The sequence below is a fragment of the Panthera onca genome, chromosome B2 (genome assembly GCF_046562875.1).
Source record: "Panthera onca isolate mPanOnc1 chromosome B2, mPanOnc1 haplotype 2, whole genome shotgun sequence".
Classification (NCBI taxonomy): Eukaryota; Metazoa; Chordata; class Mammalia; order Carnivora; family Felidae; genus Panthera; species Panthera onca.
In genome coordinates, this window is record NC_138343.1 from 129375529 (window position 1) to 129395882 (window position 20354).

General features: G+C 42.7%; 1 protein-coding gene across 3 annotated transcripts in view; it reads left to right on the top strand.

Annotated features, from left to right (window-relative positions):
- The window catches only part of UTRN (utrophin), a 569571-nt gene that overhangs the window by 45498 nt on the left and 503719 nt on the right, over nt 1–20354 (top strand). The window contains exons 1-2 of one of the 3 annotated variants that reach the window (XM_060614425.3): nt 9057–9172; nt 15409–15579. In XM_060614425.3, the coding sequence (XP_060470408.2) occupies nt 15501–15579 (79 nt within the window). In that variant the 5' untranslated portion in view covers nt 9057–9172; nt 15409–15500. Of the gene's footprint in view, nt 1–9056; nt 9173–9722; nt 9804–15408; nt 15580–20354 lie in introns of those variants that run through there. The other 2 variants (XM_078447414.2, XM_078447413.2) reach the window with 2 other exon arrangements.

A 20354-nucleotide genomic window follows, 5' to 3' on the forward strand; every position in this document is an offset into this window, starting at 1 on the left:
TTGCATGAAAAACAAATTTACCCATCTCTCTGAGTTTGAAATAAGTACAGGGAAGCCTTGTTTTTAGATAGCAAGATTTGTTATCTTAAGACCATCATTTAGCAAGAATGTATCTTCAACCTATTAAGGTGAAGATACCTTAATGTGTTCTTCTCATATTACTGTAACAAATAAAATAACTCTTCGTGATGCCAAGATGATCACAAATGCAAACAAGAATTTGGCCCTTATTTTAATTTAGAAGTATCCTCTGAAGACTCTTAAGTATGGAGAACAAACAGAGGGTTCCTGGAGGGGGTTGTGGGAGGGGGATGGGCTAAATGGGTAAGGGGCATTAAGGAATCTACTGAAATCATTACATCAAGGATCTACATTAAGGATCTCCTGAAATCATTGTTGCACTATATGCTAACTAACTTGGATGTAAATTTAAAAAAATAAATTACATAAAAATAAATAAATACATAAAACCTGTGTTTCAAACCTCAAAAAACAAAACAAAACAAACATGAAAAAAGGGATCCTCTGAGGAAGGCTCTGGCTGCACACTTGAGTTGAGTGATGACCCCTTAGGTTCCTCAGATTTTCTGGGACACCTCCTGGATAGAGGTAACTGCTGTGCCAACGCAGGGGCACAGTGTGTACCTAAGTAGATTATAGAAATGAAACCTCCTTTTTTCTTTGCAAAGAGCAGATACATGATTGAAGATGCCTGTTGGAAGAAGGGTACACTTGACGTTGTGACATGATTTCTTTCCAGTGGCAGGCAGCCACTAGTTTGAGATCTGTGGTGATTGTAACTATGCCGAGAAGCAGTTTGCCCTAACTTTGTAAAACAAAATAGTTGCATTTATTAAAATAACTGGTACTTAAAATTTTCTGCATAATACCAATAAACTGCCCAAATATTTTTTTTAAGCTTATTTATTTATTTTGAGAGAGAGAGAGAGAGAGAGAGAGACCACAAGCAGGCAAGGGGCAGAGACAAGGAGAGACCATCCCAAGCAGGCTCCACATCATTAGCACGGAGCCTGACTGGGGGCTTGAACTCATGAACTGTGAGATCGTGCCCTGAGCCAAGATCAACGGTCTGTTGCTTAACTGACTGAGCCACCCGGGTGCCCCAAACTGCCCAATATTTTACCCTGTTACAGTGATTGGATCCTTGGGCTCTTCCTTAGGGTCACATGGCCAGAAATGCCTAATAATCACCAAGGAGACGCCCATCAGTGCATCTGCAGCCCCTGCTAGTTCTCTGGGGGAAGGAGGCCACTGCCCTCCAGGCACGCATAACATTGGATGGGGAAACTATGTGGCAATATGTCTTTTAAAAGCAGGGTAAGTACACAGAAGAGTTTGGCATCCACTTGAAAACAGTAGGGGTGTTTTTCTAGATGCAAAAAAAAAAATGGAGGGCCCATTGGTTAATATCATCACTTAGTTAGGCTCAGGTTAAAGTCATGCTGGCCATGTCTCCACAGTTCAGAGAGGCTGCTGCCCAGAGGGAGGAGTCTACGAAAGGAGGGGCTTTGGAGACAGTCTGGGTTGTAAAGTCACTCCCTTTCAAATCGGTCAGCTGGCCATGGAATGTTTGGCCTCCAGAGAGGTGTCAGGAACACTGACCTCACCTAATCAAGCCTTCCTGTCTGCAGAATTGTATTGGAGCAGGAGAAGCACAACCCAGACTGGATTCTCAATGCTACACGCTGTATCTATTAGTAGACCTAAGGGTGTATCCAGGAGCCTGAAGACTGGCCCTGGATAGAGAAGCAGTCATAGCTGGCTGAAGTTTAGGGCTATTACCAAATAGGTCATGAATTAGGACATGTTTCAATTCTACTATGGGTGGGGCATAATCTAGGTAGATGAAATACATAAAAATGGCCTAGAAATCTCTATGGTGATCCCTACCTTACCAGGCTAAGGCAGTGGATGAATTTGGGTTAGCATGTCTAGCATGGTCTCTAGGGAATTGGGGAGCTCAAGCAGGACTTCAACAAAAGGAAATGTTCCTCTTGCAACCTAGCACCACACACATAAACCCTATGCTCTTTCTTACCCTCAAGCTTTCACTTAGGCCTCCTCTTTTCCTGGTTAATTTTTACATTAGACTGGCTTGGGCAGTTGCAAGTCATAGAATTCCAACGCAAGCCAACATTCATAAAAAAGGGGATTGTGAAGAGGGCACTGCCTCTGTGCATGAAAACCAAGGACTCCCGTGTCCTCAAGATTTTCTCCATATTTTTCAGCTCCTTGTGTGATGGTTTCATTTTCTCCTTTTGTAGGTATAGAACTCAAGTAGAAGGGGGAGGAGAGGGGCATGGGGGGGGATTGTGGGGGTAGTCTCAGTTTTATGTCACTCCGGTTTATTAATTCCAAAGAGAAAAGAGAAGTTTCCTTTCCAGTGTTATTCTGGAAAATTCCTCTGAAAGGACATGTGTGGGTTTAGCCTAGATCTCCCTTTGTCCCTCTTGGATTAATCACTATGCCTGGGGTTGAGGCCTATGGTTGACTGTTCTGGAGTCATGAGCCTCCCCCAAGGCTAGGTGGAGATATGATTGGCAGCCCCACAAAATTTGATTGGAACAATTACCCAAAGGAAGGGGTAATGTTCCTTTAAAAAGAGGGGAAAGATGCTGGGCAGAGGCAAGACAACAGATGTCCTTTATGATTCCTATTCATCTGTTAAGACTTGACTCAGGTGTCACTTTTCGATACCCTCTATCCCTGTCCTCCTCCTATTGGGTTACATGTCCCTCTTCTGGGTCATGTTACATTTTGGCTGTACTGATGTACTCATAATAATTTATAATTGTCTATTATATGTTGGTCTCCTGCACTAGACAGTAGCTTTTTGAAGACAACCACTGTGGCTTATTGTCATTGGCACACCCAGCCCCTCAGCAGATAATGGGGGTTCCATCCAGAAAGTTTTCAATAAAATGATAAATGAAGATAATCACAAAATGGCAGCAAATCATCTTGAGTTAAGACAGAGGAAGGAACATAATAGTAAAAAACCTCAGATACTGTGATGAATGCTTCATATCAAGCATTGGATTCTCCCAACATTTGAGGGAGGCATTCTTTCTATTTCATAGACACAAAGCTAAAGATCAAGTAAGTTCCATAAGCTCATACAACTAATCACTGTCAATTTATTTATTTATTTATTTTTTAAAGTTTTTTAATGTTTATTTATTTTTTCAATATATGAAATTTATTGTCAAATTTGTTTCCATACAACACCCAATGCTCATCCCAAAAGGTGCCCTACTCAATACCCATCACCCACCCTCCCCTCCCTCCCACCCCCCATCAACCCTCAGTTTGTTCTCAGTTTTTAAGAGTCTCTTATGCTTTGGCTCTCTCCCTCTCTAACCTCTTTTTTTTTTTTTTCCTTCCCCTCCCCCATGGGTTTCTGTTAAGTTTCTCAGGATCCACATAAGAGTGAAAACATATAGTATCTGTCTTTCTCTGTATGGCTTATTTCACTTAGCATCACAGTCTCCAGTTCCATCCACGTTGCTACAAAGGGCCATATTTTGTTCTCATTGCCATGTAGTACTCCATTGTGTATATAAACCACAATTTCTTTATCCATTCATCAGTTGATGGACATTTAGGCTCTTTCCATAATTTGGCTATTGTTGAGAGTGCTGCTATAAACATTGGGGTACAAGTGCCCCTATGCATCAGTACTCCTGTATCCCTTGGGTAAATTCCTAGCAGTGCTACTGCTGGGTCATAGGGTAGGTCTATTTTTAATTTTCTGAGGAACCTCCACACTGTTTTCCAGAGTGGCTGCACCAATTTGCATTCCCACCAACAGTGCAAGAGGGTTCCCGTTTCTCCACATCCTCTCCAGCATCTATAGTCTCCTGATTTGTTCATTTTGGCCACTCTGACTGGCGTGAGGTGATATCTGAGTGTGGTTTGGATTTGTATTTCCCTGATGAGGGGTGACGTTGACCATCTTTTCATGTGCCTGTTGGCCATCCGGATGTCTTCTTTAGAGAAGTGTCTATTCATGTTTTCTGCCCATTTCTTCACTGGGTTATTTGTTTTTCGGGTGTGGAGTTTGGTGAGCTCTTTATAGATTTTGGATACTAGCCCTTTGTCCGATATGTCATTTGCAAATATCTTTTCCCATTCCGTTGGTTGCCTTTTAGTTTTGTTGGTTGTTTCCTTTGCTGTGCAGAATCTTTTTATCTTCATAAGGTCCCAGTAATTCATTTTTGCTTTTAATTCCCTTGCCTTGGGGATGTGTCGAGTAAGAGATTGCTACGGCTGAGGTCAGAGAGGTCTTTTCCTGCTTTCTCCTCTAGGGTTTTGATGGTTTCCTGTCTCACATTCAGGTCCTTTATCCATTTTGAGTTTATTTTTGTGAATGGTGTGAGAAAGTGGTCTAGTTTCAACCTTCTGCATGTTGCTGTCCACTTCTCCCAGCACCATTTGTTAAAGAGACTGTCTTTTTTCCATTGGATGTTCTTTCCTGCTTTGTCACAGATTAGTTGGCCATACGTTTGTGGGTCTAGTTATGGGGTTTCTATTCTATTCCATTGGTCTATGTGTCTGTTTTTGTGCCAAAATCACTGTCAATTTAATAGTTAGCACTCAGGCAACTTAAATCCAGCTTTGATTGCTTTCAACAACTCTGTCTTCTGTTCCTCCTGTTCCTTCGAATTTATATAACCTAGGGATGCTCTCTTTACTTCTTAGTAATTTGGACATTTCCCCCCAATAGATTTTTATGTTACCTAAATGCACTCCCTTAGCCTGTTTTACATCTTTGTCATTTGTTTCTGGAGCCACACGTGACTAAGAGGGTTGAAGGAGAAACTGTAAAATCCCTTCCAGTACCAACATCGCCAAATTATGCAATGCAAATGAAACCAAGTAAAAGTGACAAGTCTGATAACCCCAACATAGGACACTCCTTTAACTCAGAGAGCTGTCTGGTTCTCAGGGGCAGCACACTGTGAAGAGGTGGGTCTGGGTTTTATCCTCTACTCCCTCTTTGCCTCTTGCTTCTCTTTTGGGGCCTCCTTTATTCTCTCCTTTTGTTCCATCAATTAATTACTCTTTTCTCCTCAACCGCTTGGTCTTTTTATTTTGTCCTTAGCTTCTTTGGACCTGCATTTCAACTCCCCTACCTTCATCAGTCCTCTCCTCCCTCCCCTCCTGCCAGCAGACTTTTTCTGCAGAGCATTTGGTCAGGGTTTGCCAGGCTCTGTACCACAGGGCAGGCTGAATTTCCCAGAATGCTCCTGAGGTGTTAATGACCCTCGACAACCTCAAGGGTGATCCACAACTGAACAAAACACTTGAACTCACAGAGATAAAGCTAATTGTGGGCATTTTGAAATTATGATCGATCCAGTGGGCAATGTTTTTCTTATAGGGCAATTTCTAGACTCCTCCAGTCATCCAAAGTGGCCTATTTGAGGCCAGCTCCTTAGGGAACAGTGGCTCAAAGTAAGATTCCCCAACCATCCTGATCTACCTTCGTGGATTGTTTATTAAAATTGCAGCTTCCTGGGCCTCACCAGACCTAGCAAATCAGAATTTCTGGGAGTTAGTAGGCAATCTGAATTTAAAATATTCTCCCTCGTGATTCTTGAGCTCATGAAAGTGTGAGAAACTCTGCCTTCATTCTAATTTGTCTCTAAAAGTTTCATGCATTATTATTAGTTTCCTTAATTGTATCACAAATAATTTTATTTATATCTATTTTCAACTTGCTCAATAAATACTGGATATTTGACTGAAGAATACAGCAACAACATTCAGCAAGTATTCTGGTATCTAATATATATAAACCACTTTCTTGACCTGGAAAAGGTAAGAAAAGTTAAATTCCCTAACCTTTGTTCCTCTCTTAAATGCTTCCATGCAGGGCTTTATTTATAGTCAACACCAAGGATAAAGCTGAAGGAGTGCCCTGCTTTTTATATATTATGTGTTTCCCTATGTGTCTATAGTTTAAAGAGAAACCACATTTATATACTCTTGCTACATATACTATATTCATTGTATACAAAGTTTAGTAAGAAGATTTTCTTTTTGGCTCTTATATTAGGATGCAGTTCCCTACATATGAAGAGTATCTATGTAGAATCATCTCTCTTTATATTATATATATGTAAAGATGGATATATTTCTATATCTGAATCTATATATATACTACTCATATTTTCTCCTATGTCAAGGGCTTTGTCCCAGTGATATCAGTTCAGTTTTCTGGAATTTTCACTGTTCTGTGGTGACAATGGGGCAATTCAGAGTTCGAGTTAATGGTAGACTCTGGGCCACATTCCTATCACTTTCTTTGAATGCTCTCCATTGCTCTTTTGGGTGGGGAGACAAAACCCATTGAGTTCTGTCATCACAAGCCAATGCCCCCAGTGCATGGACCACAGCTGGAATGTTGGATGCAGGTGCATTAACTGCTACCCACCTCCTGGTAGTCTGTCTCCACTTTCCCCTACAACTTGATTCTCAGGCTGCAAAGGAAGATCATACTGTCTGCTGTATGGAAACGTGGCCTTCTGTGGTCAAAATCTTCCACTAAGAGTGGTTTCTCCACTTGCAAAGGAAACAGGGAACAGGACCAGCTTGGGACCTCTTGGTCATCCCAACAGCAGGAAGTTCTTTATTTTGTCTCTGTCCATGGCCTACAGAGAATATCAGTCTCTCCGTGAGGGGAGAAGGGCTACAAATACCACGCAGGTTCCAGGTAACCAGCCACTGAAGCTGGAGGTGTGGGTGGAGTCACTCCCGTACAGATGGTGACTGTACTCTTATGACTCTTTCCTTATGGCCTTTGGGGAAGCTTAGCCAGACATCCCCTCAGTGGTTAAGAAACTCAGAGGTTCTAGGTCCCCAAGCAAGTGTGTTTTTCAAAATTTTGAGTTAGATAAAGTAATATTTGTCCAGCATTTTGCAATTTACAAAGTGCTTTTCACTTTCAAGCAACGAATTCCTTCAATGCTTCAATGTAATTTTATTTTAAAGGAGGAATCTGAGTTTCCATCAACTCAACCAAGAGGATACAGTGCATGATGAACAGCTTTAAGAGTCTGTAGAATTATCAGTAAACCTCATTGTACTTTGATACAGACAGACCCAAGTAGCACTTGATCTGTCCTTTTCTTATGGCACTTATCATCGCTGATCTTGCATATCCTTATTTGTTTTCATGCCTTATCTCACTTGTTAGATTTGACATTCTTTAAGGCAAGATCTCTATCTGATTTTTCTTCTCATCATTCACAGGGCCTTGGAACTGGCAGGCCATAAATTGACATTTGTTAAATGAATGAACCAATAAAAGTGAATGAATAAATTATACCCACTTGAAGTTAATCACCTGGATGTGTTGTGGGATTATATGAAGAAAATTCCCCAAAGCAAGGAAGCTAAGGTAGAGACCTTATAAACAACACTATCTACCACTACCTCCTACCACTCCAACACCCTTTAGGAATGAGGGAACACTTTGTAGCTAATAAAAAACTAGGGAATTCTTTCTGGGGGAAAAAAAAAGCATTTAATAAATCCCCTAGTGATTTATCTTTACTAACTCGTAAATTAACTTTCAAATATTAAACCAGGAATAAGCCAGAGCTGCTCAGTTATCAATCATCCTTTCCTTTTTTTTGCAACTAGGAACTTAGGTTGCTGTCCTCCCCCCTCCCTCTCCCCCTCCCCCTCCCCCTCCCCAAGTACGATGACGATGTAAAAGAATCACAGGAACACATGAGGAGTGAAACATGTAACTAAGAGAAATGCACAGGAAATACACGGTGATTTTTCCCCAGATTTTCTTTACCAACGCCTCAACCTTGAGACAGGCTATTCGAGGTCTATCTTGGTGTGTGTGTATATTTGAAAATAAGAAAAATAAGGCCAGTATAGGCACTATTTGTAGGTATGAACGAATATAAAACGAAATTCAAGTTTCTCTTCACACTAAAAGCGACACTAAGAAAGCTAAAATAAACACACCCTTGGAAGTAGGATCTACAAATCAGCAACGTCAGCAAACGGAGGTGGGGTGAGTGGAGGGGGCAAATGGAGATTTACCTCTGGAAGAGAACAAGATCTCCACAACTACCCGGTTTGCCCGAGGTGGGGGCGTGACTCACACGTTCGGGTAATCTGAATAAAGGGGATGGTGCTGCGCCAGGCATCCATTCCTAGCTCCCGGCGCGCCGCACGCTCGGGGAGCCGCGCGGGGCGCGCAGCCCCAGGCCAGCCGAGCGCCGGGCCGGCCGCTGCGGGCGGGGAGGGAGCGCGGGGCGGGAGCTGATTGACGGGGCGCGCGGTCAGGTGACCCGGGGCGCCACGTTCCCGGAGCCCAGCCCGCGGTGGCCGCCTGAGCCGGGCCGGGGCCGAACCGGAGCCGAGAGGGGCGGCTCTCTCGGAACAAAGTTGCTGGGCCTGCGGCGGCAGGGGCCGGCGGCCGAGGGCCGAGGGCCGGGGGGGGGGGGCGGGAGCGCTCGGCCGCCTCCTCCCGGGGAGGGCCGGCCCCGGGGTGCCCGGCCGCGAGCCCGTTTCCCGGGGGGACGGCGGCGCGCCCCCTCCCTCTTCTGCCTCCTGCGCCGCTCTCCAACAAAGGGGCAGGCCGGCGGCGGCGGGGGAGGAGGCGGAGGAGGAGCCGCCGGAGCGAGCCGCTCGCGCACAAAGTTGTGGAGTCGCCTTTCCTCGGAGGAGGGGAGCGGGCAGCCGCAGCCGGCCGCGGGCTTTCTCCCGAAGCCGCTTGGAGCACCGCGGGGAGCGGTGCCTCCTTTCTCCCGGGTCGTTTCTGCAGACGGAAAACTCTCTAGTGTTTGGCCAACTTGGTGCCGGCGCGCCGGTTCCAGGTTTGCGCTTGGACTGTTTTGTTTTTGTTTTTGGCGGAACTACCGGGCAGGAAGATTGCACAAGTTGGGGGCGTTTTCAATCGGGTGTCAAAAAAAAAAATTTTTTTTTTTTTCCTTTCGGATTTGTCTGGTCCTTCACATTTCCTTTTTAAAGCACGTTGCTCCACGGAACTCACGCTCGCACACTCCCCCGCGATCATTGACGGCCCAAACACGCCCAGAGGAGCGCGGCCCGCTCGGGACGCGGCGGCGGCGGCGGCGGCGGCTGGCAGGCAGGCGGCGCGGGCCTGCGGGTCCTGGAGCAGGTAAGCCCGTGCAGTGTCGCAGCCCCGGGAAGTGGGGCGTGGGCTGCCGGGAGGATGGTCTTTCTGCGGCTTCCACCGTGCGTCGCGATCTCCTTCTCGGGGCCGAGTCTTGAGATGTCACCAACTTTCTCGTGCACTTTCCTCGGAACCCGAGTTCGGCTCCCCCCGGCGGCAGAGGGAGGGTGCCAGAAACGCGGAGAGAGCTCCCGCGGGGAGGTTCTCGCCATCCGTCTGGTGGGGAGTGACCCAGACTCCTCCGACGGGTGCGGCTCCCCCAGCCCTCCTCCCCCCGCCGGCTGGGAGGGTCGAGTACCCGTGCCTCGCGCTGTGACCTCCGAGAGGGGACGTGGCCTCCTAGGATGGCCAGTGACACACGCCCCGGCCCCGGGAAGGCGGGGCCCCGAGGTGTCCCCGAGGAGCGAGTGGTAAGTGGGTGGCGGTGTGGTGGGCGGGTAGGGGAGCGGCTCGCCGCCGGCCGCCTGGCAGGAAACGTGCTGGATCTCCTAGCCGTTGCTGCTCCCGAGGGTGGGGTTCCGGGGAGGGGACGGGGCGGGGGGACGTGCAGTTGGTGTGTGTCCCCGAGGTAGCCTCTTCTACCTTCCCTTACTCTTGGCATCACTTGCTGCCTCAGGTAAGGCAACTCGTGTCCCCTTTTGGCTCTGGGTCCGAGGCTCTGGTGGTCCAAGGCCACTTCTAAAGCCAACAAAGCACTAATTTTAGGCTGTGCGACTTTTAGAAGGCACGCGGTTACAAGAGAATTCTTTTGCCCCAAGCCCGGGATTACGAAAGGGACTGTTTCAAGGGAAGGAGAAAACGTGCCCGATCTCCTAGAGCCTGGGGACTCGCACTTTGTTTTACGTTGAACTGGGGAGCTCCAGGTCTAACTTGGGGCGATCAGCTCCGCTTTCTGGGCTGTCCCGGAGAGAGTCTCCTTTCCTAGCCTCCAGGTCACCTGGGTCACCAGGGCCGCAGGTCAGTTCCCCATGCCGCTCCCGGGAGGGTCAGGGCACCGCTTGCTGCGGCTGGAATGCGCCGAGTTGGGGGAGCCTCGATTCCCTGTGTCCGGGCAGGGGCCGGGGCTCGCGGGCTCCGGGACCCGCGGCAGTAGCCGCATCCACTCGCTTGTAACTTGCACGGGCCTCAGGAAGTGCGGTTGGCCCCTCCCGGCTGTTGCTGGTGGCCGTGGGGACCGCAGCCTGCGGGGAGCGCTGCGGGTCAGGGGAGAGCTGGAGGAATGCGAAACTCGTGGGTGCGTCGGCTACCACAGTACCCGGCGGCCAGGGCCAAGGTTTCCGCGGGGTCATTCTCCGCTCCCTCCATCCGAGTTTGTGGGACCAGTGAGACAGCTCTTTAACTTTCCTTTGGGTGTTTACCTCAAATTTATTGCCCCTGTAAACAGGATTAATCACCTTCCCTTGGAGCGTTTCCGAGAATGAATGGCAGTTTTTGGCACTGGGCGGTTTTTTGGTACTGTGTTTCAAGCAGAGCGGCAAATTCTTGGCCTCTTCGCTTCCCTTTCCACTATCTCTAGCGTTCCAGGGTTTGGGTTTCTGGTGTAAAAAAGCGTGGACGCTTTCTGCCCAAGGACCTATACCGCATTTCCGTCATAATTGCTAATTGTTGAATGTATTTTGTATTCTTACGTGGTCTAATTGCCAAATTGTTTTAAAATTAAAACATTAGCTTTATCTGCAAGGCCACCCCCACTCCCACGTTTATTGCCACACACTCAGGGCTTCTGTCCCCTATGACCAGCCAGACACGTTCTGAATAAAGAGTTGCGGAAGGTTGAGTTGAGTGCATTGGTTTCAGTGAGAAAGGTCCGACTAAACTTTGCAAAACATAATTAGGAGGCAACAGAGACCCAAAGCAGTGGTAACAGTAAATTACAATTGTATAGGGCTTACAGCTTCTGAGGCAGTATCCCATTAATTCATTCTCAGGGTCTCACCCAGCTTTGTGTGGAAGGTGGCATGGCCTCTCTTCCATCCTGTGCTGTGGAAGAGGACAGTGCACACTGAGGCACAGTGCTAGGGACCAGACTTGTACTCTGTCTCCTGACAACCACTTACAAGTTGCTGCAGCATTTGGTGATTTAGAAGGAGGTATCTTTTCGCGGGATAGTACTCAGCTCCGAGTCCCCTGCCCTTTCCTGCCAACAAGTGGCAGTCAGTGGCTCTCACTGTTCAAATGGCCTTCTGTGATTCTCTCTCCTTCCCATTCTTTCCTTGTCCTCTGATCCTCTTTGTGCTGTATCTTTGTAGCATATAAGGGATTTTGCTTATCAGGAAGAGAAGATTTGAGAAATGATCTTAGGGTGGCAAAATAAAAAATTAGGGTAAAGAGATATTGGGAGAGGTCTTTGGCAAGTGTGGAAGTGAAAACCATTGGCTAAGACCAGTTATGAAAGAGAACGTTAGAACAGTCTCTCAAAGCAATAGTTACTTGCTTTTCAGTAAAGAGAATTTTTGTTAGACAAACCTGATTTCCCATAATAAAATTTTATAAGCATTCTTCTAAACAAAGCTTCAAGTTCTTGAATATAATAAAATACACTTAAGAATTCAGCAAATCTTTTATAGGTATGTAACCCCCAAAACGAACTTAGTCATATAATAATCCCTAAAGTCTTAACAGTGGTAGACCAATATAAAAAAAAATTTTTTTTTAACTCAAAATTTGGCAGACTGATGGTCCAATCTACATGGTCCTCTCTATAGGAGAAAAAATTGTTCCTGAAGCTTTAGCAGTCCACCAGTTGTCTTCTGTCTCGAACTTTTAAACACTTAAAACATTTTTCTCTGGTAATTTTGACCTCTTTATTATTAGAACACATTCTTTTCCTGACTGGTTAGGAAAAATATACAGTAATTATTTTTTACATATATTTATGTTATAAGATAGTATGGTATTTCCTTGAATGTTACATATAATTAAACATTATAATATATAACATACTAGATATTACAGAAGTATGCAAAATAAAACATATTATAAAATAATAATACCATATGGTGTGTCCTTAACTTAAATGATTGGGTTGGCTAATCCTAGCTAGCAGTAAACTCTTGTTCTGATATCTGTTGTAATAAATGAATTAATGCCCATTATTTGCAGATTAATGTTTGGATGTGTTGACTGTTATATTCCCAGTTAAACAGTTAATTATTTAATTGGCATTTGGGATCCACTTAAGGGGCTGTTAGGATAGAGCCAAGTTGCTGAACTTAAAATTGAATTCTGATTCTGTCTGGATTGTAGGGACGTTGTGTTCCAGGAAGAATCAGGTCAACACAGAGCTCTAATTATTGACAGTCTTTTAAAAATTAATTAATTAATTAATTAATTTAGAGAAGGAGAGAGAGAGCAGGACTGGGGGAGAGAGAGAGAGATTGAGAGAGAGAGAGAGAGAGAATCTTAAGACACTGGGCTCAGTCCCACGACTCTGGGATCATGACCTGAGCCCAAATCAAGAGTCAGTCACTCAGCTGACCAAGCAGGCACCCCTCTAATTATTGACATTTAAAAAAAAATTATTTATTTTGAGAGAGATACAGAGAGAGACAGATAGTGCAGGAGGAGCAGAGAGAGAAGAGAGAGAGAATCTTGAGCAGGCTCTGCACTGTCAGGGCAGAGCCTGATGTGGGACTTGAACTCACGAACCTGTGAGATCATGACCTGAGCTGAAGTCAAGAGTCAGAAGCTTAATCGACTGAGCCACTCAGAGGCACCTAATTACTGACATTCTTAAAGAAAAGGTGGTGCTGCCAAGTAGAATCCTTAATTCTTTAAATTCTGAAGATGATTCTAATTAATTACTAAAGACTAAAATTATTTTACTGAGTGATAGCTATACTCAGCAGAATTCATATGACGTATCTTCTAGAACAAAATCTGTGTCAGTGGATCTGACGTATAACTATCCAGATTTATGTTGAATTCAGACCATTTTTGAGATCAGACCTATATGTCCAACTGCCTTTTTGCTATCTCCACTTATGTAACTTAGAGGGACCTCAAACTCAGCAAGTCCAAACCGCATTCATTATTTCTTCCGCCAGTGGCCTATCTGCTTCCCGGCTCCGCGAATGACTCACTCTCTGCTCAGTTGTCCAAACCAAAACTGGGCAGTCATTTTGCACCTTAGTATTCTGCACCTCTCGTATCCAGTCACTTCCCAAATGCTACTGATCTTCTGTATTTGATATCTAAATACCCCATATATCTACCTGTTTCTTTCCTGGTACTCTTGTTTGGACCAGTCATTTCCTGCCTGTAATATTATACTAGACGGAAGAGTAAACATCCATATGCTCTTTCTCTACAGTCCCCACTTACCATTTTCCTTTTTTTTTTTTTTTTTTTTTGAGAGAGAGAGTGAAGGGGGGCAGAGGGAGAGGGAGAAAGAGAGAGAATATCTTAAGTAGGCTCTACGCTCAGAACCCTGAGATCATGACCTGAGCCAAAATCGAGTCAATGCTTAACCAACTGAGTCATCTAGGCACCTCTCCACTTATCATTTTACAACATTTGCTTTCTCTCTCTCTCTTTCTCCCTCTCTCTCTGTATGTATGTGTATAGATAGATAACTGTACATGGATAGATAGACAGGTATATGCTGTCTTGTTTGAACTTAAGTTGAAGTTATCACATTTCATTGGTAAATGTTTCATCAGGTGTCTCCTATAATCAGAGATATTCACTTGCATAATGATAAAACCATTAACCAATATTAAAGAATTTTACTATTGATTCAATAATATTGTCTGATATATAGCCCCAGTTCATATTTCTCACATCATCCCAAAAATGTTTATTTTTTAAATTCTGAATCCAGTCAAGGACTACACTTGGTCGCCATGTTTCTTTGGTCTTCTTTAACCTGCACAGTTCTCCCTCCCTCAGGTGTTTTTATATTTCAAAACATTGGTAATTGTGAGCAGTCTAGATAATTTATTTTAAAAGTTTTTAAATGCTTATTTTTGAGAAAGAGAGAGAGAGAGGGAGAGGGAGAGGGAAGGTCAGAGGGAGAGGGAGATACAGAATGTGAAGCAGGCTCCAGGCTCTGAGCTGTCAGCACAGAGCCCAATGTGGGGCTTGAACTCATGAACCATGAGATCATGAAGTCGGGTGTTTAACTGACTGAGCCACCCAGGTGCCCCTAGATAATTTATATTAAAGACTATCCACAGTTTAGATTTGTCTCTTCATGATAAGTTTCATGTTAAACATTTTGGCAAGGATATTATATAGACGATGTGGTATATTTTCCATTGTATCACACGGTGCCCCATTATTGGTCATGTGAAGTTTGATGACTTGGTTGAAGTTAGGAATTTTTTTCCTCAAAATTCTATCATGGAAAAATTTCAGATATACAGACTAATTGAAAGAAATTTTCATTCAACACCTATGTGCCCATGTTCTAGGTTTTTTAATGTACAATTGCTGTATCCTGCTGTTGTCTTCATGGCTCCTCACCCATCATTCTGGTCCAGCTTGGAGGTCCAGCTACAAACCAAAATGATCTTTTCAGAAGGCAAATCTGATCATGTCACTTCCCAGCTTGAAGCCATCTGTTGGATCCCCCTTCCGGTCTAGAGAAAGATCAAAACCTTCACCTTGTCTCCAAGGCCCTGTCCCTGGTCCTGTCTCCCTACTTTACCTAGTTCACTAGATCTCTCTCCTCTTGGCTGTTTGCTTTCCAAAGACACTGGCTCGGCTTCTTGAATTCTCCATGATTCTTCCTACCACTTCACATGGAAGGCTCTTTTCTTTTCCTCTTCCCTCCTCTTTTTTTTTTTTTTTTTTTTTTTTTTTTTTTGCTAACGAAATTCTCCTCCTCCTTGAAGGCTTGGCTCAAATCTCACTTCAAGAAAACTTTCTCTAATTGCCCAGGGCAGGTCAGATTCCTCTGCTGTATGCTCATATTACTTTATAGTTCTCATCTGTACTTTTGCAACATGTCAGTATTAGAATGAAATAATTCATTATATAATTAACAGCTTAGTGTCCATAAACTTCAAAATGGCAGAGGCTGGGTCTCTTTTTTAGTCATATCCCCATTGCCCACATCAGTGCCTTGCACATAGAAGTTGCTGAATAAATATTAGCTGAATGAATGGTTAGTATATACAGTTGTATATGACTATGTATATAAAAAAATATATATGTATATATAAATGTATATATATACATTTTTTTCCCCAAGTCAGCACATTCCCTTTTCTCTTTAGGTATTGATGTCAAGCTGGACCATTATAGAAAGCTGGAAGTCTTAAAAAGAGGATTTAATACAGTCTTTGGATTAAATTGAAACTCTGCAAAGATGGCCAAGTATGGAGAACATGAGGCCAGGCCTGATGATGGGCAGAATGAATTCAGTGACATCATTAAGTCCAGATCTGGTAGGTAATGGAAGCTTAAGAAAATGATGGATTATTATGAATAAATTACTTTAGAAGACATGGGCTTTTTTTTGGCTTGTTTTTGCATTGTTCTTGTGAGACAAACTTCTTTTGAGCAACACAGTTCTGATAAGTGACTATTGTAAAAAGTAATGAATGGGTCTCTGAGTGTCCTGTCTTAATTGCCAACTCATTTTGGTCTTATTGTATGCTTATGGGCACTGTTTGGTGAAATGCCTTCTGCCTCCTGTAGTTGAATGCTTTTCCTTGATGAGACCACCACTTTCCACCCAGACACACAGCTGAGCAGTTTTTTCTTGTTGTTCGAAGTTTTATGAAGTTGAATGGATTACGTGCTTAAAGTACAAAGTAGCACAGTTTCTGGTAAGGTGGTTCTTCCTGAGTCTTGCTTCCATTACTGTATATCCTTACATCACCATGTCTTTTTGGTGGCCAGGGTCAGGCCAACAGATATCTACCTTTGCTTTCCTTTTTGAAACTTTTAATGAGTCTTCTGAAGGTACACTTTTCACATGGGTAACCTAAGTCAGATTGATGGTTTTCATGTGACATTTAGATTGGGGACTGAAGGGTACCACTCTCTTCCTCGTTTTTATATATATATAATTGAGTGATTTTTGACTCTGGCTGTACAAATGAACAACTGGGGAGGCTTTAAAAAATGCAGGTGCACTGGCTCCCCTCCAGACCTGTTGAATAAAAAATTTCTGCATTTTTAAAAATCTTCAAATATGATTCTGAGACGGGCTCTAAGGGGAGATATTTTTGAGTAGACAGGGACTTTCTGACTTTTGAAAATTACACAGAACTCCACCCTGGGTGTGAACACTATACTTAAGTAACTTTGAGAGTTACTTTGAGGTATAAAATTACTTCCAGTGTAACTTGAAAAACAAAAAAAGGAACCTAATCCCTGTTTTTGCTGTGTGAACCATCTTTATACTATGTTAGGATCCTGTTTCTTAATTATTTGAAATTGCAAAAATACGTACTGAAAATAATCTGTAAATTAATAGAGACACACATTTAAGATACATATTTCCCTCCATGATATTGGTGTCGGTTAATTGGTAAAGGTTGTGGTTGTTATAGTCTTGGCTCTAAATATGTAGCTACTGTTGTGTAACTTTAAGGATCTCTTGGAGGTACAGCTTAATATCCTGTGTTAAAGTACACTCTTAGGATGTTTTATTTCTCTAAATTTCTTTTTGTTTAAGTGTTTTCGTAGTGTGAAGTACTATGTAGATAAAAGAGATTATGAATATCTTCTTAAGAGCACAGAATGTAAATCCAGAAATATGTAAATGTAACAAAGGAAAAGAAAAGACACAACTTAACATATCCATGTTTGTCATGGTCTATAAGTTGCGAGGAGGCATATTCTTGGATAGTTTTCTGAGTCAATGTCCATTACAGTAAGACCTTTGATACTGATAACTAGCCATGTCCATAGAAAAGTAATTATATAAGTTTAAAAATATTGAGTATATCTGATGAATACACATAACTTCTAAACTCTTCTTTAAATTAAATATTATCATTTAAAAAGACTGCCAGTTTTCTTACATAATTGGGGGACAGTTGGGCAGAAATTCTCATGTTTTTACCATATACATACCATTGGCTCAGTAACTCTATTTTTAGAGTTTTTCCCGAGGGAATACACAGACATGTACAAGCAAGAATTTGATCATAGCATTTTTATAATAGAAAAACATTGGACACACCATAAAAACTCAGTACTGAGGATTGGTTAAGTCATAATTTCCCAAAGTATTTGTGAAGGAGTACGAGTTCTGATGTATACTTCAAAAACCAATGTCATGGGCCAATAACTTTAGGAAATAAGTGGTTAACCTGCTTTGTTCCTTTAGTGTAGGGCATCGGAACAGATCATGTAGAATCTCAGTGGAGCTAATTAAAATAGGGTATATACATAAAGTAGAACGTTGTACATTTACAAAAATGTTATGGATGTGTATAAAATACATTCATGGTATTGTTAAGTAAAAAGTGTAATATGAAGTCCTATATGTGGGAAATACTTATTTCAAGAAGATTTAGCAGAGCGTATGTTCATCTTGGTACTGTGGCATTATCATTTTTCTCTTTTTTGCTCATCTGTATTTTCTAAAGTTCTTTAATGAGTCTGTATTATGTAGTTCTTACATTTTTAAAGACTCTCAAATTGCTTAGAGTGTTTTAATGCCACAGCTATGACTGTTACTTTGGTGGCACCTACTTCACAACACATTGAAAAGTTAGCTGTTGCATAGCTGAGATATGAATCACATTCTTTTGGCTGGATTATGTTGCAAAAGTCCGTAGATAAATTTGGATTTGAATGGGCCTGTATTAGTCCCAATCTTGCTTTCTGGAAGGCACTTTTTTGATTCTTTTAAGGTAAATATTAGTATACGGTGGTCAGGTCTCATAGTACTCTAAAATTTATGTATTGAAAAGGGATTTTTAGTTCATTTTATGTCAAAGGAATCATCTACATATAATGCATATTTTTAAAGATCTTCCTTGGATGTGTTCTATCCTGAATTTTTGAACTTTTCAGTATTTTAAAGGAAAATGCAAAACTATGTACTGAAAATAATTTGTAAATTAACAGAGGTACACATTTAAGATACATATTTTTCTCCATGGGAATTTTATTTTTTTGGGAAATAAAATATAGTGAATTTTCTTACAGGAAAATTTTAATACTAATCTGTTCCTCTATATTTCTTCCTTTTGGGGGACTGGATTTGGGGGAGGGGTAGAGATTGGGTGGGGAAAAAATTGCTATTGAGAGTATATTGATCACTTAAATCTGGGTTTATGAAGATTCTTCTCTTTCTTCCCTGAATCCTTGGGTTTGGGCAGCGTGAAAGCCTGGCATAATAGAAATATTTGTGCATTTAAGTTACTAGAATTATTTCAGAAAAAATTTTTTTAATTTTAGAGAGAACAAGCAAGTGGGGAGCAAGGATAGGGGTAGAGGGAGAGAGAGAGAGGGAGAGAATATCTTAACCAGGTTCCACACTCAGCATGGAGCCCGACGTGGGGCTCAATCCCAGAACCCTGGGATCATGACTTGAGCCAAAATCAACAGTCGGACACTCAACCCACTGAGCCACCCAGGTGCCCCAGTCTCCTATATGTTCATATTGCTATTTGGCATTTTTCTTGTTTTGTGTGTTTGTTAATGTCCTCCCCACTAGAATTTAATTCTACAAGAGCAGGGACCAGTACATCCCTGGCATCAAGCCTAGGGCCCAGCTCTTAGTAGGTGAGCAATGAATGTTTATTCAATGAGAAAGGCTACAGAGCTGGAAAGTGCCAGAGCTGGGATTAGAATGCAGTTGCTCTGACTCCAGAAACTCTGCGTTTGACCTCTGCATATTGCCGAGTCTCCTAATTTACAAGGTAGTTTATTTCACTGCTGCTGGATGATTCTTCATTTGTCCCTGAACTTACTGCTTATTAATTTTGCACAGTATTAATTCGGTTTATACATCCCTCTGTCTCTTCCCTCCTATTCATAGACCCTGGGCTATGAGATAAGCTTCTCCAGGCTCTCTGGCACCATAGCCCTGCCAAGGGAGGGCCAGTTGTAGGAGATACAGCCTGCTGCTCCCAGACTTGTCCCGGTCTTTCTCGCTTCTAGTCTCTGTCATTTATTCTTAAGGGTTAGCAAAGGGGAAAATGCCAGAGGACAGGCAGTCCTTTGGGTAGAAGGCAGAGAAATTGATAATTTGTTTGTGACGTGAATTCCCTTTTCTTTTTTCCTTTGACTGTTGCTCAAGGCTTTTCACTGGCTGGTAAAAAAAAGGTAGTGGATTTCAGATGCACTGCGATTTGGCACAGTTTAAGTCCTGGTCTGATGCCCAGATGGATATCTCTAGGATTGAAAGAGTTGGTAGAGGTGGGGGAAGGGGAAGGGAAGAAAAGAGAGAGGCCAGTGAAATAAAAATAAAATGAATTATTTAATAAGGAATATTATACCTGGTTACATTTATAGCAAGCCTCCTAGAAATATGCTGTGTTTGCAATAAAGTAAACTTGCTTAACAAGATTCAGTTTTATGAAAATTATGAGGAAGATTACCTTATTTGTTTCTCTTTCAGTGGCCTTTCTTTAGGAAGGACACTGGTTATGTTGCATTTAGGGAGTCCTTGATCTCCTTTTCTCTTTCATTTAAAGAAATATCTGTGAGGGGATTTTTCTAAATAGCTTGAAGGACTATGAAAAATTATTCTTTTCCTCCCCCCCCCGAAGCTTTACTTGGCTGGAATACCTATGCTTTGGAGCGGGCTCTTTGAACAGGTTTGTTTTTTTCCATGAGCCCTGGGGATTTGTGGTGAGGGACAGTAACCCTGATGGAAATTCAACTCTGACTGAGGAGTGCAGCTATTCTTGTAATGCGTATAAAAATATTCTCCATGTTGTCGCCTCATTACGTTGAAGGAGTGCAGTTCTAGAAGAGCCTTCTGTATTAATGTGATTCTCATGATCTGTTACTGTGGTGGTGGAAGCTCTGTAGGTGACCCATTCCCAAATGGAAAACATGAATTGCTGAGAATGTTCTAAGCGATGGAGGTGCATTAATTATATGGACAGAATGGAAAACTCAATTTTATTGAACCTTACTTGAGGCCAGAAGTTTGAACCAGAGGCTGATAGGATGATTTTCTGGGAACAAGCGAACACGCAAGATTATTGCAGCAGTTGTAAATATTAGTTAAAATTTAATTGTGAAAGGA